This window comes from Periophthalmus magnuspinnatus, chromosome 15 (genome assembly GCF_009829125.3).
Source record: "Periophthalmus magnuspinnatus isolate fPerMag1 chromosome 15, fPerMag1.2.pri, whole genome shotgun sequence".
Taxonomy (NCBI): domain Eukaryota; kingdom Metazoa; phylum Chordata; class Actinopteri; order Gobiiformes; family Gobiidae; genus Periophthalmus; species Periophthalmus magnuspinnatus.
Genome location: NC_047140.1, coordinates 3,670,805 through 3,689,901, shown reverse-complemented (window position 1 = coordinate 3,689,901; position 19,097 = coordinate 3,670,805). Strand labels below are relative to the sequence as shown.

The 19,097-nt window shown below is 38.5% G+C and overlaps 1 protein-coding gene across 2 annotated transcripts in view; it reads right to left on the bottom strand.

Annotated features, from left to right (window-relative positions):
• LOC117382184 (cGMP-dependent protein kinase 1-like) overlaps positions 1-19,097 on the bottom strand; it is a 169,686-nt gene that overhangs the window by 25,463 nt on the left and 125,126 nt on the right. For both annotated transcript variants that reach the window (XM_033979277.2, XM_033979276.2), the window contains exons 5-7: positions 18,472-18,535; positions 13,251-13,328; positions 8,322-8,416 (exon numbers count right to left, since the gene is read on the bottom strand). In XM_033979277.2, the coding sequence (XP_033835168.1) occupies positions 8,322-8,416; positions 13,251-13,328; positions 18,472-18,535 (237 nt within the window). The remainder of the gene's footprint in view (positions 1-8,321; positions 8,417-13,250; positions 13,329-18,471; positions 18,536-19,097) is intronic.

The following is a 19,097-nucleotide window of genomic DNA, read 5'->3' as shown; positions in this document are numbered from 1 at the left end:
TGACAATACATATTGACAACATAATTTGACACGCTCATAGATGCATGATCAAAAGCACTGGAGAAGGAAGGCCAGGAGGGCCAAACCTCTGGAGCCTGGGTGTGGCTCTCTGCTCTCAGGTACCACTATCTATTGGACAAAGCTGGAACTACTATTTTAGGTTCATATGAATTGAAACATTTGCAATGCAGTTCTGGACAGTTGCCCCCAGATATGTGCAGCAAATACATTTAAATTGTATCATCACCAGGGAGTTTTGGTAGAGGAATGAGTCTGGAGACAGACTGTAGGTATTCTTTACCCATAACACTTAGTTTTGCACTGTGAACATGTCCATCTGCTTCTGGAAATGTTGCAGTAATTTTCCCAATAAACCAAGTTGCACGATGGGACTAACCATCCACTTTGTCTGGCTCTGTAAAGTAGAGAGATATTGACGAATCAGCCAGAATTTAACCGTGGTACCATTTCGTTTTGGCCAGAACATCACTTTCACAGTAAATGGTGGTAGAGGGCAATCTCACAAGCCCATCAAAGGCACAGGATTAGGATCTGCCAAGATGTGTATCCTGGGGGTTTGGAATTTATAATCATTTCAGTTTCAAATAGCACTGTATTTAAAACAACATCTGTCATAGTTTGGTTTCCCAAAGCCACATTCCAGGCAGATTTGATTTCTCATTCCCAGCTTCTACCAAAATGTGGAGCGGATGGAAGATTAAACTGGGATACCTGTGACTGGGCTGTGCGTGTTTTAATGCAGGGCCATAACTTCAAATGCACCCACTGGAGTTCTGCCTCCCCTGCTTTAAAATGTGTGCCATAATCAGAGATGAGTTCAAAGGGTTTCCTCTGCATGATACAAGTCTTCTGAAAGCCGGTAGAAATGTGTCAGCATCCACACAGGGTCTAGCCTGTGCGTCTCATGTTCAGGACCAGGATGAAGTAATTGTTCATCACTGTGTTTGATTAATATTTTGGTGATGGTTTGACTGGGGTCCAGGGTGGAGACTTTCACAATCAAGATGTTCTGCTCTCTGGAGCTGACCACCATCTGTAATAAGCTTAATAGCTGGGTCATATTCAGAGAGGTAAATGTTTGCTGTTTTTTATTAGTTATTTTTATTAGTTTATTTGCTTTTAAAACAACATATTCATCTGGGAAATAGTCCACCTGCACTTGTTGCAGGAGAAGTCTTTCACATTGAAAGTCACATTTAGCACTGTTTCAGCACCATATAGCAGAGCTTTGGTTTCATTCACAAGGTCATTCCAGTTCACATTTGTTTGCATTAGGTAAGTTTATGTTCACTGATCTCACTGTGCCACAAAACAGTGACTTCCTGAGCTCCTGTACTGGCTCACTTCCAACTGGAACACAGGGATTCGTTGGCCAGCAACTGTGGTCTAGGAGGAGAAAGACAGGTCTCTGGCTCCATCTACCCTGCTGTGACAGATCCAGGAGAGTTTTCCCCTTGTTATATCATCTGCAGGGCTGTTCTTTGAGTCAGCATATCTCCAGTTGTTTGTATCTGTCAGTTTTTGTATTTCAAATATCCTTGCACTGACAAAGATGTTATAGAGACAAGACTCAGATCTTATCCATGACCGTACAGCTGTAGAATTGTTCATAGGGTCACTGACTGGATTGGGATGGTCCAGTTCAGTTCTCAGAAGGTGAGCAGTTTGGGCATCATATAGGGCAGCACATAACTCAAGGCAGGGAATAGACAGTTATCATTTTAAAGCTTTTGAAGCGAGATCTGGCCGTAACAAAGCTGACATGTGTTAGTTCATTTATTTTCTGGAGGTAGACATCAGAGGTACCACTACCATGTTTCTTATGATGGATTAGATGACTCACTGGGTAACTTTTTGATGTAACCAGCATCAAGAAGTTTGTTTATTTCCATTTGAGAATCTAGCTGGGAGCCCTTGGCTAGTTTAGGGTCTTTGGACAAGCGGCTTTCAGTGGCACGGAGCTGAGGCAAAACAGCCTCTGGTTGAGCTTGGAGAGGCAAACTATTTGGAACTTAATAAGGGAGTGATGTACTGAGAGGAGGAGTGGGTCTTGGTTTGATCTCTCTGCTGTCTTTTCTTTCACATAAGACAAAGTATCATTTGGCCATTGGAGTCATTTCTGAGGAGTCCACTTTTGAAACAAGGCCAAAATGAAGGACTTGTTATGTTGTTGTGGAATTAGGCTGACTGGGCCTTGTAGTGCCCATCTCAATTTGGTACATCCCACCAAAGGACCACCGGGGGGTTCCACTAGTACTGGCTCAGTTGGTGTGATTAAGTGAGCACAATCTTAGAACATGTCCTTTAGATAATCAAACTGTTCCTGCAGCTTTTGTATTGGATACGTGTGTTCTGGCAGTACAAGATAACTGCAGTGAAGGCCCCTTTAATGTCATATTTCTATAAATCTGGGAACACACTGATGTCTCATTAAGCTGCAGATGACTGTACTGCTGGGGGGAGTGGTGCAGGTCGCTGGCAGGTATGGTGTACATGTAGACAGATGACGTTCACAACAAAGCAGAAAGGTCAAACCTCTCTAGCCTGGGTGCAGCTCCCTACTCTCTAGTACCACTGTCTCGTGGACAATGCTATAAGTACTATTTTAGGTTAATTGAACTGAACTGATTGCAGTGCACCTGATTATTGGACAGTAAATTCTTTATAATTACATGCAGACAGCACTCAGCAGACTTATTTTGACATCAAGAGCTGCTTATGCAATATATCCGTGCTCTGGTAAGACACATTTTGCTCAAATACCTGAGCAAAAAATCGGGTACAGGCCAGAATACACAGAAAACATGTTTGAGAACCAGGGTGAAATAAACATGTTATTTACCAATGATCAACCAGATATCTAATTTTAAGGAACGTGAAAAGTTTCTGTGTATGTTTCAATATGAATATGAAGTCTTTATCTGTCTAAAAAATTAATTCACCCCCCCCAATAAAACAGTTCTCCAAATTGTTACTTCATGACAAACTAAGTCTCTCCATTGTAACACAAGGTAACCTAAGCCGTGATGCACATATGTGAACCAATGACGTGCCACTCTCGGTTTGTAAATATGTTTTTGCCTGAGGATCAAAGTGTGCGTCTTCATGCTTTGGAGTAGAACCTATTGAGTTTCATGAGACACACAGTTAACTTCTAATTAGAAAGACAGCTGCCTGAGAGCCCTCTGATCAAAAGCAGTGTCCTCCAAGATGGCCGCCGTCTCAATCATTTAAATTTGAGACATGCTTGACCATCAAAGGTGCGTTTCAATATTTCAATAGAGCTCTCTCTCTCAAGACACTTCCCAGCCAAAGAACATGAGTGGGAACAATGCAGAGCTGACGCAAGGGGCTTTCTTGAAGACGGCATGCGTTTTCCCTTGCACAAAAGAATAATAGCCTCAGTAACAACTAATTGAATAGCTTTTTAGATTGAGTGGTATAATTATACACCACACAGTTAATCCCACATGTGTCTATGAAGGGTGTATAGGACAACATACAGCTAAAAGGGAATGGACATCTCAACCCATCCTCCCACGAAGTGATCTGGCTTTTTTTTTTTGTTCTTGTTTGGTCAGTGGGAGAGGATTCAGCCAACTGCCATGTCCAATGAATATAAGAATGACAATTGTGTCTGGTGCAAACAAAGTCAACAATAACGTAAAAGAAACAAAAAATAGATGTAATAAACCAAACCAAATAACTGGTAAATATAGTGCATCCACCTTCTTGGCACTCAAATCTCTTTACATTCACACACACACCCAAAGGACACAATGACAGTATTCATCTGTGGGAGCTGGAATCGCACCAACAACCTGTGAGTCAGTGAATCTAACCACTCAACCAACGATGTTTATGTTGAGAGCGGGATTTGAACCACCAACCTTCAGATCAGTGGACAAACACTGAGCTACTGTATGAGAGTTTGGGAAAAGGTAATGTATTATCAAAACTCAGATATATAACTGTACACTGTAAATGCCACAATAGTATATGTTTTACTATAGTTTGCAGTTTGTGCTCTGTCTGGGGGAAAATAAGTAAATGAATAAATAAAATAATGTAGGACTTTCAAATTTGTATGATATTGCATGTGTACTCCTTCCTGAGATGTTGTTCTGTGCATTCCAAATCTGTCCTTGGTGCCATTTTCCCATTAATCTCCACTGTTTTTGCCCATTAGTTGAAAAGAATCGAATTCTATTTGCCACCGCGCCGTCTCCTCCCACTAACAAGAGATCAAGCGCTCCCCGGGCCTCACACGTCCTCCATGCATTTTAATGTAGTGTCATGCTGTACCCTATAGTCCTTACTTCGTATGAGAGAAAAGGGGAAAAACACTAACCATCTGTCCAGCTCCAGCTGCCACATCAACAATAACCAGTCCTTTTCTGAGCACTTGGGGATGTTTTGAACCGGAAATACCCAAATACAATAATAAGTGGTAGGATTGGATTAAGATACAAATTTATCTCCCATCTGCCCTTACTGTAACTCACTACGTTTCATTAGTTGAATTACACTATCCAGATGTCCTTATGTGCATGTTTACTGGAACTGGCCACTAGATGGAGACAGTTTCATTACACTGGCAGCTTAGTAAGAGCAATCATTCAATCGAGTAGGACTATGTGGTGGCTCTGTGATGGTGGTTGACCTTTAGCAGACAACACACTCGAAACTATTTTATGTTCCTCTTGAGTCTCTGGCTTCTGAATTCAAGGAGAATGTGCTCAGGCTGGTAAACTGTGAGCAAAAGAACACTTCAGGAGTTTTTAGTATACTTCAGAACACCAAGTCATAAAAGACTGGCCTAGTACAAGAAGGGATTGTAGATAATAAAATTACGAAAACACATAAAAACAAGCTCTTTAAGTCAGTGTGCAGAAAAAAGTTGTTGCATAAAAGGGCAGATATCTGTTTGCAACGAGTGACTATATGTGGTTTAAATGATATGTATGTGAAATGTTTTAAAGTAACTCTCAGTAAATGGTCAAATGATCAATGGTCACATTTTTATATTTCTTTCATTCTTATCTTTATTTATTCAGGGGAACCCAATGAGAGCATTTAGGTTAGCTTTATCATGGGCGCCCTGTTTAAAATAAAATACAAGCAGAAAAACAAACAAAACAACAAAGTCCATATCATATAAAACGTTAAGAACAGGAGCAGATGTGTGTATAAAAGTTCGTTACCAGATTATTAAACTGCTTTTCCGCCTTCGAGTCGCTCAAGATGCTTTACATGAAGGAAACACTCACACATTCACACACACATTTGTACACCGAAGTACACAGACACTGGGGGCGAGGCGGGTTGCCCAAGGACACAACAACAGCATTCATCTGTGGGCGCAAGAATCTCACCGCCAACCTGTGGCTCAGTGGATAATATTTATGTCGAGAGAGGGATTTGAACCACCAACCTCCAGACTAACTTTATGATGTCTGTTGATGTATTTTTATATTTAATACATGAAATAAATAAAAGAAAAATAATAATAAGGCTAAATTCTGATTTGGTGTAAGCTGGGATGTTTTTTAGATAGATAAACAGACGACACGATTGCGTTTATTATTGCTAGGAAATAATAGAGTATTTCATTTTTGATAACAATAGGTTTTGAACAAATGCAAATCTTAAGACCATATTTACGCCACTTGCTTCAATATTATAAACACATGCATTATGCTAAACTCATTTATACTATCTTTTCATGAGTAAAACACACATTTTTTCCCTTTCTGCACCGAGACCTGCACAGTTTATTTTCTCCCTCCAAGGACACTGCGAGAATTACCTTCATGTCACAACCACAACATCACCCATCGCCTAAAGAAACGTATATACACCATGCACCACGTTGAATCCGAGCTACAACATCGCCTGACTCCACCGACCAATCATAAAAGCGATTTCCGATGTAGATAACAATCCAACACGGCAACGCACAAATGAAGGCACAGAAGGGTTGTCACTTGAGATTTGAGATTGTGAAGATTCTCCACTGTCACTTATCAAAACAAAAAAAACACTCAGTTTCATCTGATAGAGCGAAAAGGAACAGCACTCCGACACAAGAGATACACAGTCATAATGAGGACTTCTGGAACGTTGATTTTGGAAATGAGATGGAAGAAACTTTTGATAACATTTCCCGAATAAGATCAACGTCTAGACGGCAAATTGGCTTTTCGTGTTGGAGACCTTATCGACTTTCAACATTTCAGGGTTTGTCAAAGTGAGTCACCTGTTTCTATCGCCCGCGTCTCCTCTCACACCGACTAACTTTATTTTTCATTACATTTATAACTGTTATCTTTGCTCTTCCTCTTCACTTTTTCCTGGCAGTTCAAACCTCAGTGTCCATCTGTCAGTATTTTTCTCACACATCTGATGATCATCTCAGTCTGGACACTTCAAATCATCCGCGCTGTATTGTCTTTGGAGAGAAATGTATCGTTTGTGCAGTGGTGGCAGATAACGGAATAAAAGTATTAAAGGAATATAGTTAAGTGCATATTTTAGCTATCTGTACTTTACTTAAGTACATTTTACAGTGGATACTTTTTACTTTTACTTCACCACATTTAAGAGCACTATCTGAACTTTCTACTCCACAACATTTTTTTACAGAGCTGAAAAGTTTAAGTTTTTTTTTTATTATTGTCTGAGATCTGCTGAAAAAGCTGAGTGTTTTATTTTTAACACATTCACAATTAGAGCGAACAAAAATATACAAATAAAAACTGTTAGAATAAATGATTGATTTGATCGTCTTTATTTATTACAACGTCTCAAAATTTGTGAGATATACTTTTATTTTTTTACTCTTTAGGTCGATTTTTAAACGGGTACTTTAACACCTTTACTTATGTAGATTTTTTTTTTTTCATGTGATACTTTTACTTGAGTATTTCTTTGCTGTAGTATCTGTACTTTTACTCAAGTAACACATGGAGTACTTCTTCCTCCACTGCCTCTGTGTTAGGCATGTGAAAATAATTACTATTACTACATGACTTTTCATTCAACACATGATGGAACAATCATTTTTGCAGGTCAATATTTGGGGAAGGTACTTTGTCTTTGTACTACTGGGCAACTTTTACTACAATAAGATATGAGCCGCTGAGGCTTGAATCAATAACGCCTATGAGTCATTATAACCCAGATATAAAACACTAGTGATTGATTCATTCTAATATTTATTTATTTCAGCTCTTCTTTTAATTGTATTGTACATTTGGAATAGTTTATTTGGAGTATTTCGTCAGTAGTGTAAATTACTTCCAACATTGCACTACTTCCCTTGAATTATTCTTACAGATTTCTTCCCAACATTCAAAGATGTATCAACAAAAAAGTTCTTAAAGGTCCTATAATACAAAAAATATATATATTCTTGTAAGGTTTAAGCCATGTTATAATGTCATTACCACAATACCAACATATCTGGGGTCATGTTTCGCTTGAGTAATCCTGTATTATTAGTCTGAACGGTTCCTTAACGTGAACAGTTGGACCAGATCTTTTTTTTTTTTTTTAAAAGAGCTGAATCTTTTTCTTTCTAATTTGCTTGCACTTTTACACTAATTATCACTGAACTCACTGACACAAGGATCAGCATAGAAGCAGAACACTTAGTTTTAAAATGATTATTATAGCAGTGCAATGTTTTATTTAGATGCATAATTCCAGAGGGTAAACACACTCCCACTCTGAGTTTGAACCATTTTAAACACATCTAAGTCTTGGTCGTTTCTCTCTGATTAGTTTGTGGATAAAATGAGTTCTCACTTTGGCTTCTGTCACATAAATAAATAGTAAAGAGTCAGCCTTTTGAGCAGCTTTTTGACAGGAACAAATCCAAATAAACGAGCTGATAGTCTCATCCCTAGTGTGAATGAAACAAAACACAACTCCAGGTATGTTTTTGATGAGGAAACAACATTATAATCAGAAAATAGTGTATTATCAGCCTTTTAAGTTCACCACTATCCACGTTTTCCTTATCTCTCAGCACAGTCTTGGGGTTTCATATTCACATACATGTATTTCTGTGCAGCATTACAAAGTGCATCGCTCGTCCTTTTTCATTTGTGATCCTGCCCGTCAAGTAGCACCAAGGTAAAAAAATAGCATCCCTGACTGACAAGCGAATTAGATGCGAGTAATTGTAGCAAGATTAATATAGAAGGTAAAAGACTGAGAGCAGGTGAGGGTGGAGGCATGGGAGCATAATGGGCGTGAGATTTGAAGCATAGTTGACAGTTCAGGAGGCAACTCACCCTTGGAATATTTTTTCTCCAAACCAGTCTCCTCTGGCCAGGCTACGAACGAACACTGCTTCTCCGCCCACCCGCTCAAACCTGGTCACATCAGCCTGGAAAAGGAAAACAAAGAAACTATTTAAGGACAAAAACAACACAAGACCTCGGGGGAGACGCAGGACACGCTGGAGGGACTGTGTCTGGGAAGTCTGGGAGTCCATGTTTAGACTGCTGCCCCCACGACCCGACCCGATTGACACCACAATTTAATGATTATTTACAATATGTGAATTCTTATTTTTAAACAGTATGTGACCCAGTTTATGATCTGAGCCAGAGAAAAGAAATGGTTTGAGAGGGGAGTTAAAAAAGTATTTTTTTTGTTAGGAAAGAGAATCGTTCCTTAAACATGAATGGAGGCTTCAGACATCATCTTTTTTCTAGTTGACAGATTTTACTTTTGGCTTTTACTATAGATCAGACCTGGATGACTGAGGAAATACACAGACATCTAGTTTATCAACTCAAACTTTCTGAAGAATAAAGTAAACTTTTTAATATAAATGACTTACAGTATTTTTGCTTCTAAAGTGGTGATGATTATTACCTGAGTAATCACGATTATTGATAAAACCTGACAACCTGACACGCCTGGTAGGGGTTTATATTTACATGGACATATATGTTCTGTCGTCCTGTGAGTAGCACCACTGCTCCATCACTTCTCCAAATTGCTATGTACATCTTCATAAATGAGCTATTTCCAAAGGTTTATAGAGACATTGGAAAAGCATATGCCGTGACGGAGTGCACATCTCCGCCTTTACCCGGCAGAACAGGCGGCTTCCCCGTGAGTGCGCAGGCATCCAGGCAGCAGACGCCACTTCATTAGCCCACTGACGTTTGAGTGATGGAAGTCTGCCTCTCCGGCATTACACACACCACTCAACGGGAGGACGCTTTTGTTTCGAAGTAAGAAATTACTGGCACAACTTATAAGACTCAGAAGGACTGCATGCGTACTATAATGTTAAAAATAAAACTCAAATATCTCCAAACGGATGAGGGTTATGCAAAATGGTGAAAAAAATAAGGATTGAGTTTGAATGGCAGAGAACTTTTTTGCCAATTATGTTTAAAGATACTGTGCTTTTTTTTTTTTACATCAATGCATAGTCCAAAGTCACTTCCTTCAAACAGGGATACCACCATGAAACGATTACATTCTGACTTGGGTTTTACCCCACATACCCTTCCACAATCAATAAAATATCCAGCTGATCATATTTAAATTAGTGGGAGACGTTAACCTGCCATGTATGCCATCGTAGCACCGAATTTTAATATTATTTGATGTTTTTAAGAGTTAATTTTCTGTTTATTACCAAAATGTCACCAACCACAAATCAAAGCAAAATCCATGTATAGTTCAGTTTTTGTTTTTTGTTTTTTGTTCTTCTTGTATATTTCTATCCTAAATATGGTAAATAGTCTGACTTTATGCGCTTTTCCACCTTCAAGGCACTTCAAAGCGCTTTACATCAAGAAACCACTCACCCATTCACACACACATTCATACACAGACACTATAGGTGAGGGGGGTTTAATCCACCTCCTGTATTCTCTGCGTAGGCCTCAGGTGGCAGGTGTGAGGTGAGGCTGATCTGTAGTCTGGGTGATGCGGGGCCAGAAGGGGGATTGCGCTTCAGAAAAGGGTGCTGAGGGTGAGCTGGACACAGAGCCAAGCCTGAAAACAGCTGCGGCAAAACTCCAAAGGTCAGGTGTATGCGCGCCTTCAGGTCTGTTTATGGGCTTGTTCCGCTGGCTTGGTTAAAGACAAGAAATGGAAGAAATGGAAGGATCGAGCTGGAAGAATACTCCCTCGGCCAGTCGGCTTTATTTTTTACAATTATTATATATGTTTTTTGCTGTAAAATCTGTCACCACACACTTTATACACTTTTCTCAGACAGACATTAACATTTTGTCACATTTGTCTCTTGTTTAATTAATTAATAGTGTGTATTTCACAGTTCCTCTGACCGTGCCTCTTCGTCCAGGTGTCACTCCACTATGCTGTAGTCTCGATCGAACATTTATGTAAACTTCCACGAAAAAGCGAGACCGTGAAAGGTGAACTGTGATATAGCGAGGGAATACTGGATTTATTTTTTTTTAGTGCAGTCATTTTTGAGCTGTAGAGAATCGTTTCGAATCCCATTCTCAACATAAACATAATTTGTTGCGCTCAGATCCACTGATCCACAAGTGAGATTCCACCTCCCACAGATGAATACTGTCGCTGTGTCCTTGGGCAAGACACTAAACCCACTTTGCCCCCATTGTCTGCGTACACTGGTGTATGAATGTGTGTGTGAATGTGTGAGTGGTTCCTTGATGTAAAGAGCTTTGAGCCTTGAAGGTGGAAAAGCGTTATATAAAAATGTGACTATTTACTATTTACTTTCTCTGACTAATTATAGATACTACTGTTTTGAAGTGTTTCATTCTAGTTTTTATTTCTTGCACCTCACGTTTTAAACATTATTGTAGATTCAGAAAAACATTGAACTGTAAAATGTGTTTCCTTTCATACTTTTTAAATTGGTTAGGAATATCTTTGCAATATTTTAGCAATGGATAAAGCTCATCACATACTTCACTTTGATATGCACACGTAAATTAAACACAAAATTACACTTTGATTCTTGGAACCTGTGGACAAGCTACAGAGGGTCTATAAAAAAGCTGTTGTGTTGTGTATAAAATCCCACTACAAAATATTGACTGAGTTGTAATGAATTCCTGCTCATTTTAACAGCAACTGAAAAACATTCACCATTTTCTTCCTGACGTCAGTACTGTGTCTTGGCCTTGCTGCTGCGGTTACATAACATTTGAATGGAATTAGCCTTTTGAGTTCCACTGGCTATTAAATACTATTGACTTTATTGAGGAAGTTGCCACAGGCGACACAGCAACAAAACAGTTCTGCAGCTTAGAAAGGCGTTTTCAAGCCGTCCGGAGAGAGGGGGCATTGTCTTTTCGATGTACATGAACGTTTGGCATTTTACACAAATAAACCTACTTCATCATATTTTTAACTTTTCTTTAATTCTCTCTTTAAACACATTGAGAGTAGGGATTTTGATGCACGTCCAGACGGCAAAGGAATCAATCCCACAACCTGTCTATCTCTTTATAGTAATAAACCTTGGTTGATGCAACAATGTGAACCCAAACTTTAAAGTGGTGTAAGTAATCACCGACTATTTCCTCTTAACCTGGAAATATGTGTCTTGGAGGAAAACATGATTATAGCATTTAACATTGAGAGCTACGAAAGAAAACACAATTTAATCCCATTGTGTTCACTAGAGACCTATCATTTTCTTCAAACAAGGTTGTTTTTTAGAAAATAAAATGGAAAAATGGAACAAAATAAGGTCAAGTATTTTTATGCAGTAATTTTATCATCTACCTGGAGGTAGTTCACTTTTGTGTGAGAAGAGTGTACTGAGGAATGTGCATCTGTTTTTCAAGAGACTTTTACATCGGTTCATCGTATGTACTTGATAGAGTGATTTTATTCATTTTCTATTTTTTACTTTCTGAATTATTCACCAAATAGCATTATGACGTGAAATTATATAAGGCAAAATTGTCTCTTGTGAGCTTTAAGTCATGTTATAATGATGTTACCTCATCAAAACACACACCTGGAGTTGTGTTTTGTTTCCTTCACACATGTTTGATTAATCCTTTATTATTAGTCCGTAACATCTCCAAAGCTCAAAACGCTCTGTTCCACATTGTGATGTCACGAAGTGGTAGTTTTCAAGTTAACATTTACCTTTTACCTTTACTTCAGTAGAGATCGGCAAGTTGAGGCCTTAAATCATTCGACTGATTCTATTGAAGGTGTGTGGGGTTTAAAAACACAGTGGAGCACTTCCTGTATCACCACATGACATCACAAGGTGGAACAGAGTGTTTTCTATTTGACAAAAGAACTCAGCGTAAATATGCAGGATTTGTGTGTTAAACATGTGTGAATGAAAACAAAAAACACAACTCTTTTTTTTTTTTTTTTTTTTTTTTTTGATGCAGAAACAACATTATAGCATAGATCGCAAAAAAAGTGTGATACAGGCCCTTTAAGCCACAACAACACATAAACCAAAAAACGTTGTCCTTGTCCCACTGAAGAGAGGTGACTTGAACGCTGCTCAGTTCCCCTCTTTAGAGTGTTCCCCTCAAGAATACTGATGACAGGCCTCCACGCTTTTTCATACCCCCCTACATCGAATTTGTCAGCGGCTAAATGCACACAAGCTGCAACAGGCTGCGGTAACATGCGCACTCAGAATTATTAACACATTATACAGCAAGAAAACAGCCAAATCATCCCATTTAGGCCTGTCACGATAAATATTGTCAATATTTGAGCTGTATTATGAATCATTATAGACACAAACTACTTAAGTATTGTACATTTAGAACATTTTGGGGGGATAATTTTGCTTTATGGTCAATATTATCGTTTATCATGTATATTTACTTAAAGTCATTCTTTCTGATCATGGTCCTTTTGATTACTCACATCATTTTGTGCGTTTTGCCTGTAATGTAAATTTTAACGGCCCAAACGTTAAATAATAATCCTATTTTGGCGTGCACGTAAACCAAGCCACAGTCGTCAGCCTCTTTACACCCCAGGTCGGACATATACCATTGAATTTGACACTTTTTGACACTTTATTTGTCTTTTTCACACTAGTTCAAAGCTAATAAATCAAAATTGCTGACTTAAAAAGCAAATCAGAACATTTTTATTAGACATTCAGACCCGCCGCCATTAACCAGTGCACCGTGTGTCAGCTTTAGGGGCAAATGGGTAGTTTGCTTTTGAGTGATGGTCGGGAATTATCACGATGACAGACTCACCTTTCCTTTGGTGAAGATAAAGAAGGTGTCTCCTCTGGCCCCTTGTCGGATGATGTATTCTCCCTCTTCATAAGTCGTCTGTTTGAGAAAAAGAACACAAGACCAGCAAAGGTCACTCCAATATCACAGCGGGACAGAGCTCCTTATGAGGACACTCGGGAATCATTTTGCATTTTACTCCTGTTTAGAGGTGGAAGATATATCAAAACATCGACAGTTGTGGTTTTGGGAATATCAAGTATATTGTCTAGAATTAAAATGATTAAAAATGGCCTCAAAAAGTGACAGAAATATTTACTCTAGTTTGGTATAATCTTCGAAACAAGGGTAACAAAAATAGATGGTTAAAATATTGTTTTCAAATATGTCTTTTTTATAATGTCAGATTGGTGGGTAACAGTTTTTAAAAATAATATACAGGCTTTTCAACACAATATCCCTTTGCTTCTGTAGGGATAGGACTTTTCAGGACTTTCTGAAGTTGTTGGCTCCTCATAGATAGCGTTTTTCATTGTTGTTTTTTTTTTAAATCTGTACCAAAATGACTAAGTAACGTTTCCGAATCCTATGTGCATCACTGATTAAGCACATAAAACTGGAGAAGGAAGTAAGTACAGATCAGTGGGCGTATGCCGGTGGCGTGATCGGCAACGTAGCGTCTTGAAAATAAGTGATTAAAGGTTGCTCAAATATACAGTAGACAAATCACTCCAAATACAACTTCGGGTGAGTAAATGGTAAACTATAACATGGTTAGATCTACAAAAGTCAGTTTTGCGTAATAGGTCTGCTTCAATCCTATTCAGGTACATGTCCCTATACAAGAGCAATGACATGTTGCACACACGCTGCATACCGTATAGAGGGCCGTCGACTTGTATTGACTCTATCTCAAGGTTAGGTTATGTAATGTGAAAGACGACATATCCATGATGACACTGTCTTTGTCAATGACAAAGACAGTGCAGAGCCAACAATAGTGTTTTCTTATAATCTATCTAAGGCTCCAGCAAAGGGGAGGGGGGCATCCCGTCCCCACGCGTTGAGCCGACCAGGTGAACCAGTTTTTTCCAACGCTGGCGGTCTAGGGCCAGCGTTTCTTATAATAATAATAATAATAATAATAATAATAATAATAATAATAATAATAATAATAATAATAATACAATAATAAATGTATTATTAAATAAATAAAAATAATACAATAATAATAAAATAAATAATAAAACAAATACCCGAAGATCTTTTTTCTTTTTTTCTTTCACTATTCTCAACCTCATTGGCATATACCACAATGAATAGTATTGTTTTTTTTTTGGTTTTTTTTATTTTTATTTTTTTTGGGGGGTCGTAGTAATAGCTGGTGATAGTGGCTCAGTTGGTAGAGCGTTCGAATCCTGCTCTTGGCGTAATCATCATTCATCGAGCGGGTTGCCTTAACCTCCTGAGACCTGGCGTCCTCATATGTGGACAACACATTTTGGGTCTAGGCCACAATGCAAATTTTTAGTAGAAGAATAACAGCAACAAGATCAGCAACAATGCAAATATATTATATATATTCATTTAAGAGTTTAGAATGTTTAGAATATTTTATTTTATTATTATTATTATTTTCTTCCTGCTTCTGTCAGCAGCACTTCACATGAGACACATTGTTCCACGAGGCACAATTGTTGTTTCTCATTTTCTTTTTACATTCAGGACAAATGTTGCTGTTTTCAGGGTCATAATAAATAGTTTATGCAAATCATTATTCAAATGTTTTATCAAAATGATTAAAATGTCCACATATGAGGACATTTGATTTACATATTTTTTTCTCAGAAACTACATAATGTAAAAAGATAATTCTTTGTATTTAGACTCATCAGGTCCCAATCAGCCCAAATAACAAAGGGAAATGAATAAAGCCTGTCATGCAAGAGCTCGGGTCTCAGGAGGTTAAAGGTGGAAAAGCACTATATGTGAACATTTACCCTTTAGTATATCCTGTTTTTTATTTTTGTGTTTACATTTTAACCTTAACCCTAAACTAATTTTGTGGCATGTTCATCTATTTAAGTGTATTTTTCTAAATTTTTGGGGTAGAAATTACACACTACTATCTACGATTACTGTATTTGGATAGAAAAACCTGGATTTCTTTTGTACCTGCTTGGAAACAAAGCGTGCTGTGTCTAGTCTGAAGGCTCTTTCCACAAAAGGATACTTTGACATTTCCCAGGTACGTCTGTTGTGACTGTGCTTAAGCCAGGATGTATCTGTGTTGTAACCAGAACACCACACTGAGCCAGCACCACATGATTCACATCTGCTGTGCGTCACTCTGGTCAAATCCTGTGCCATAATAACTATATCACTTTTTTTTTTTACCGTTGACCCTTAAACATAACAACAAGCCACTGTGCCTTATAAACTTGTTCCTGAAGATACCGTAAATTTCGGATTATAAGCCGCTACTTTTTTTCCACGCTTTGAGCCCTGCGGCTTTTACAGCAGTGCGGCTTATATATGGAATTTTACTGGATAACGGCCCCGGGGGGGCGCTCTCTAGCTGTAAACGTAAAAGTGAGACAGACGTGGGGAAAGATTCTGCTCTGAAGAATTCACTAGTTTTGATTTTGAACGATCATTTTGCGCATCATGAAATGGATATGATGCCGTTTTTAAGATAAAGAAACAGAAAGGAAACAGAGCAGGGGTCGGCCTTTAACACGCAAAGAGCCATTTGGACCCACTTTCCACGTAAAATAAAACACTGGGAGCCGCAAATACTTTTTGACATCTAAAATGAAGATAACACTGTGTATAATAATAATAATGTAACAGAATAATGTAGGTTTTACTTTCACGGACAAGCCTTCTACACGTGGCAGATAAATATGACAAAAACAACTTAAGTGCATAAAAAAATACAACTCACCAAACCGCTGCATCATGCATCGCACTGATTATGTGATTATGTCTACTCTGCTCCGCAGTTTCTTTAAAAAAACAACAACAAAAAAACTCGTAGCGTATCATTTTATCCCAGGTGCTTATTCTCCATGTGCCAAAGCAGTTTTGAAGGTTTCATTGCCTTATTTGCTTTTCCCGTATGTTACGTAGAGCGGACTGTGCGCGTGAGTCACCTGCAGCGACAAACCCAGATTTTAATTTCTGTTAAATTTATCTTTCTTTTTCTTGGAGGTCGTAGTCTCCTCTTCTGGCTCCTCAGTTGTCCTTTTCCCCTTTGTTAAAAAGCTCTCCAAAGACTTTTGTTTTGGCTCATTTTCACTCGCTTTTGGCTCTACTTTTGTGCGTCGTGTCTGATGTGTTATACGTGATACGTCACCGCGGAGACAAGAGCAGATAATAAACTTGCTACTACATCAAATAGATTTCTGTGGCGATTTCCAGCAGGATTTTCATGATACATCTACGGACGAGCTTATTAGTGTGTCATTAGGGACGGGCCAAAGTTGCTCCTGACCCCTGTGCGCACAGCGTCTGAAAATCAGGGCTCTTTACGCAGGACTGAGCTGTGTCTGTGTTAGTTCCCAAGCCACGCAGAGCCGCAGTATAAGGCTGAAAGAGGCGCATACGGCTCCGGAGCCGCGGGTTGCCGACCCCTGAAATAGAGCCACTGCACGTAAGCTCGACATCAATGAATCCAACTTGGTCAATGTAAACAGACGACAAAAGTTTTCAGAGGAAATAAAAGCAGATTTTCCGTGTTGGTGCAGCTTTATTTTCTAAACCTGCAGATGTGTTCATCCCGTGTTGATGTCGTGTTGGTGCCAATTTTCAGGCACAGTTTAAAAAAAAGCGTGTCGGTGCACCGTCTTTCTGTGTAAATGTCTCATGTTACAATATGAAAACCTGCGGCTTACATTCAGGTGCGGCTTATATATGTACAAAATTGATTTTCTCTTCAAATTTAGCTGGTGCGGCTTATATCAAGGTGCGCTCTGTAGTCCGAAATTTACGGTAATAAGATAAGTTCTGTAACAAAGTATCCAGCACAGTATATAAAATTAATGACTTATTCTCTTACTCTGGATGCCCTCCCACCACACAACACTTTACTCAGAACAATCAAATCTATAGTTGTGTTTCTTAAAGGTGCACTTAGGCCTGTAATTACTATATCGACTTATTCTTCAGTAGATGAAAGCTGCAGTACATTTTGAGGCTCCACATGTGCACAATTTCTTGGGGGAGATTTTTACTATTTTTATGTCATAACCAAAGATCTGAGCTGTAGAGGGTACAATATATAACTTTTATGGATAATTATTACTATTTATTTGTTGCAGCTCAGGTATTTTAATGATGCTAGTAGTTTCAATGTGAACGTTTATCCCAATATTTCTCTGTAGCAATGCACCGTGGTTCGAAATCTGTTATCCTGACAGGTCTAGGTGCACAATATAACTTTTCTGTTGCAAAGGGGTTTGCCAGTATGGAGACATTTTTACTCTGCCTAGAATATTCCAGAGTTTGGCAGTTTACTTTGCATTTATTCATTTAACAGTATTTTCATTGCTCAATAATGCTTTGAAAACCATGCATTTTTTCTCTGAGGATCGATCCTACACCTGTCATGACATTGTATTGCTATTTTGAAACTATTTGATGCCACTGATACAATAACAATAATGATAAACCCAGTATCCTAATGTTTAAATATACAGAATCATTAAAAGGCTTGAGCAGCAACATACAGTATGAAGAGCAGAATGAACCAATAATCGGTCAGAGAAGCTATTTATTCAACTCTACAGCTTAAATCTTTTTGTGTTACATCAAAAATAACAAAAATATCCCCACTATTGTTAAGAACTGTACACATGATAAATACAGAGCCCTAAAGTACCTTGTTCCAGCTTTCGTATATTGAACAATAAGTCGATATAGTACGTATCATGACACGCCTAAGCGCCTCTCCACAAATCTGACCTGTAACTTGGCCATGTGGTGTCACGTGCCTGTCACAATGGCCATAGACATGTCTCAGTATTAAACCCTCCAGGCAAAGCCATAACAGCTGCATGGAGACAAGTTTACTTTGTATTCCTAGTACTGCTTCTGCACATCTCCAACATTATAGTTGCTAATAGTATTTTGCCTTGACTTTCGCTCTCTCTTGACTTTCTATTTGCTGCAGTGAAAAGGATGCATTGGGACATGTCAGAGAGCGTTTAGTGGCCCCTGTATTTACAAACCAAGCACTTACCTCTTCCAGGATGTCCACCATTTTGCTCAGAATATCTTCTTGTAGATCATGGAACGTAGGCACACTGCAGGGAAGAGAAAAGAATACTTATGTTAAAATCGGCGCATATCTTTGTTCATAAGTCATTCTTTTGTGGCTTAGACGACAGTGTTGAAAGTAGGGGACACTACCGGGATACTGTATAATATGTGTGTGCATCAGCCTTGCATTCAGATCAATAATAGATAGGCCTTTGTGAGTTATATTAAAGCACTCGCAGATGAAAATGTGTGGCTTTAAACAGGGAAGAGGAATGTGGTTTCTCTGTGGATAGGATGTACTGTAGAGCTCAACACCCAAAGGAGACAATTAACATTATCCAGCCTTGTAATGGTAAAAAAAAAAAAGTAGCTAGCAGTTTATTCTGTTCATTGTGATGCAGTTTAGGGCGTTGGCTCTCAAAATGTGTATACTTTCTATCACTTTAGGGGAGTAAATTGTAAAAAATTCTGATTCTGAAAGAGAACACTTCAATTTTTCCCTTGTTTTTTTTTTTTACTCTACACCAACTATGGCACTGAATACAACATGAGCCGTACTTTATATATATACCTGACAAAATAACTCTAAGTCTCAAGTTGTGTGAG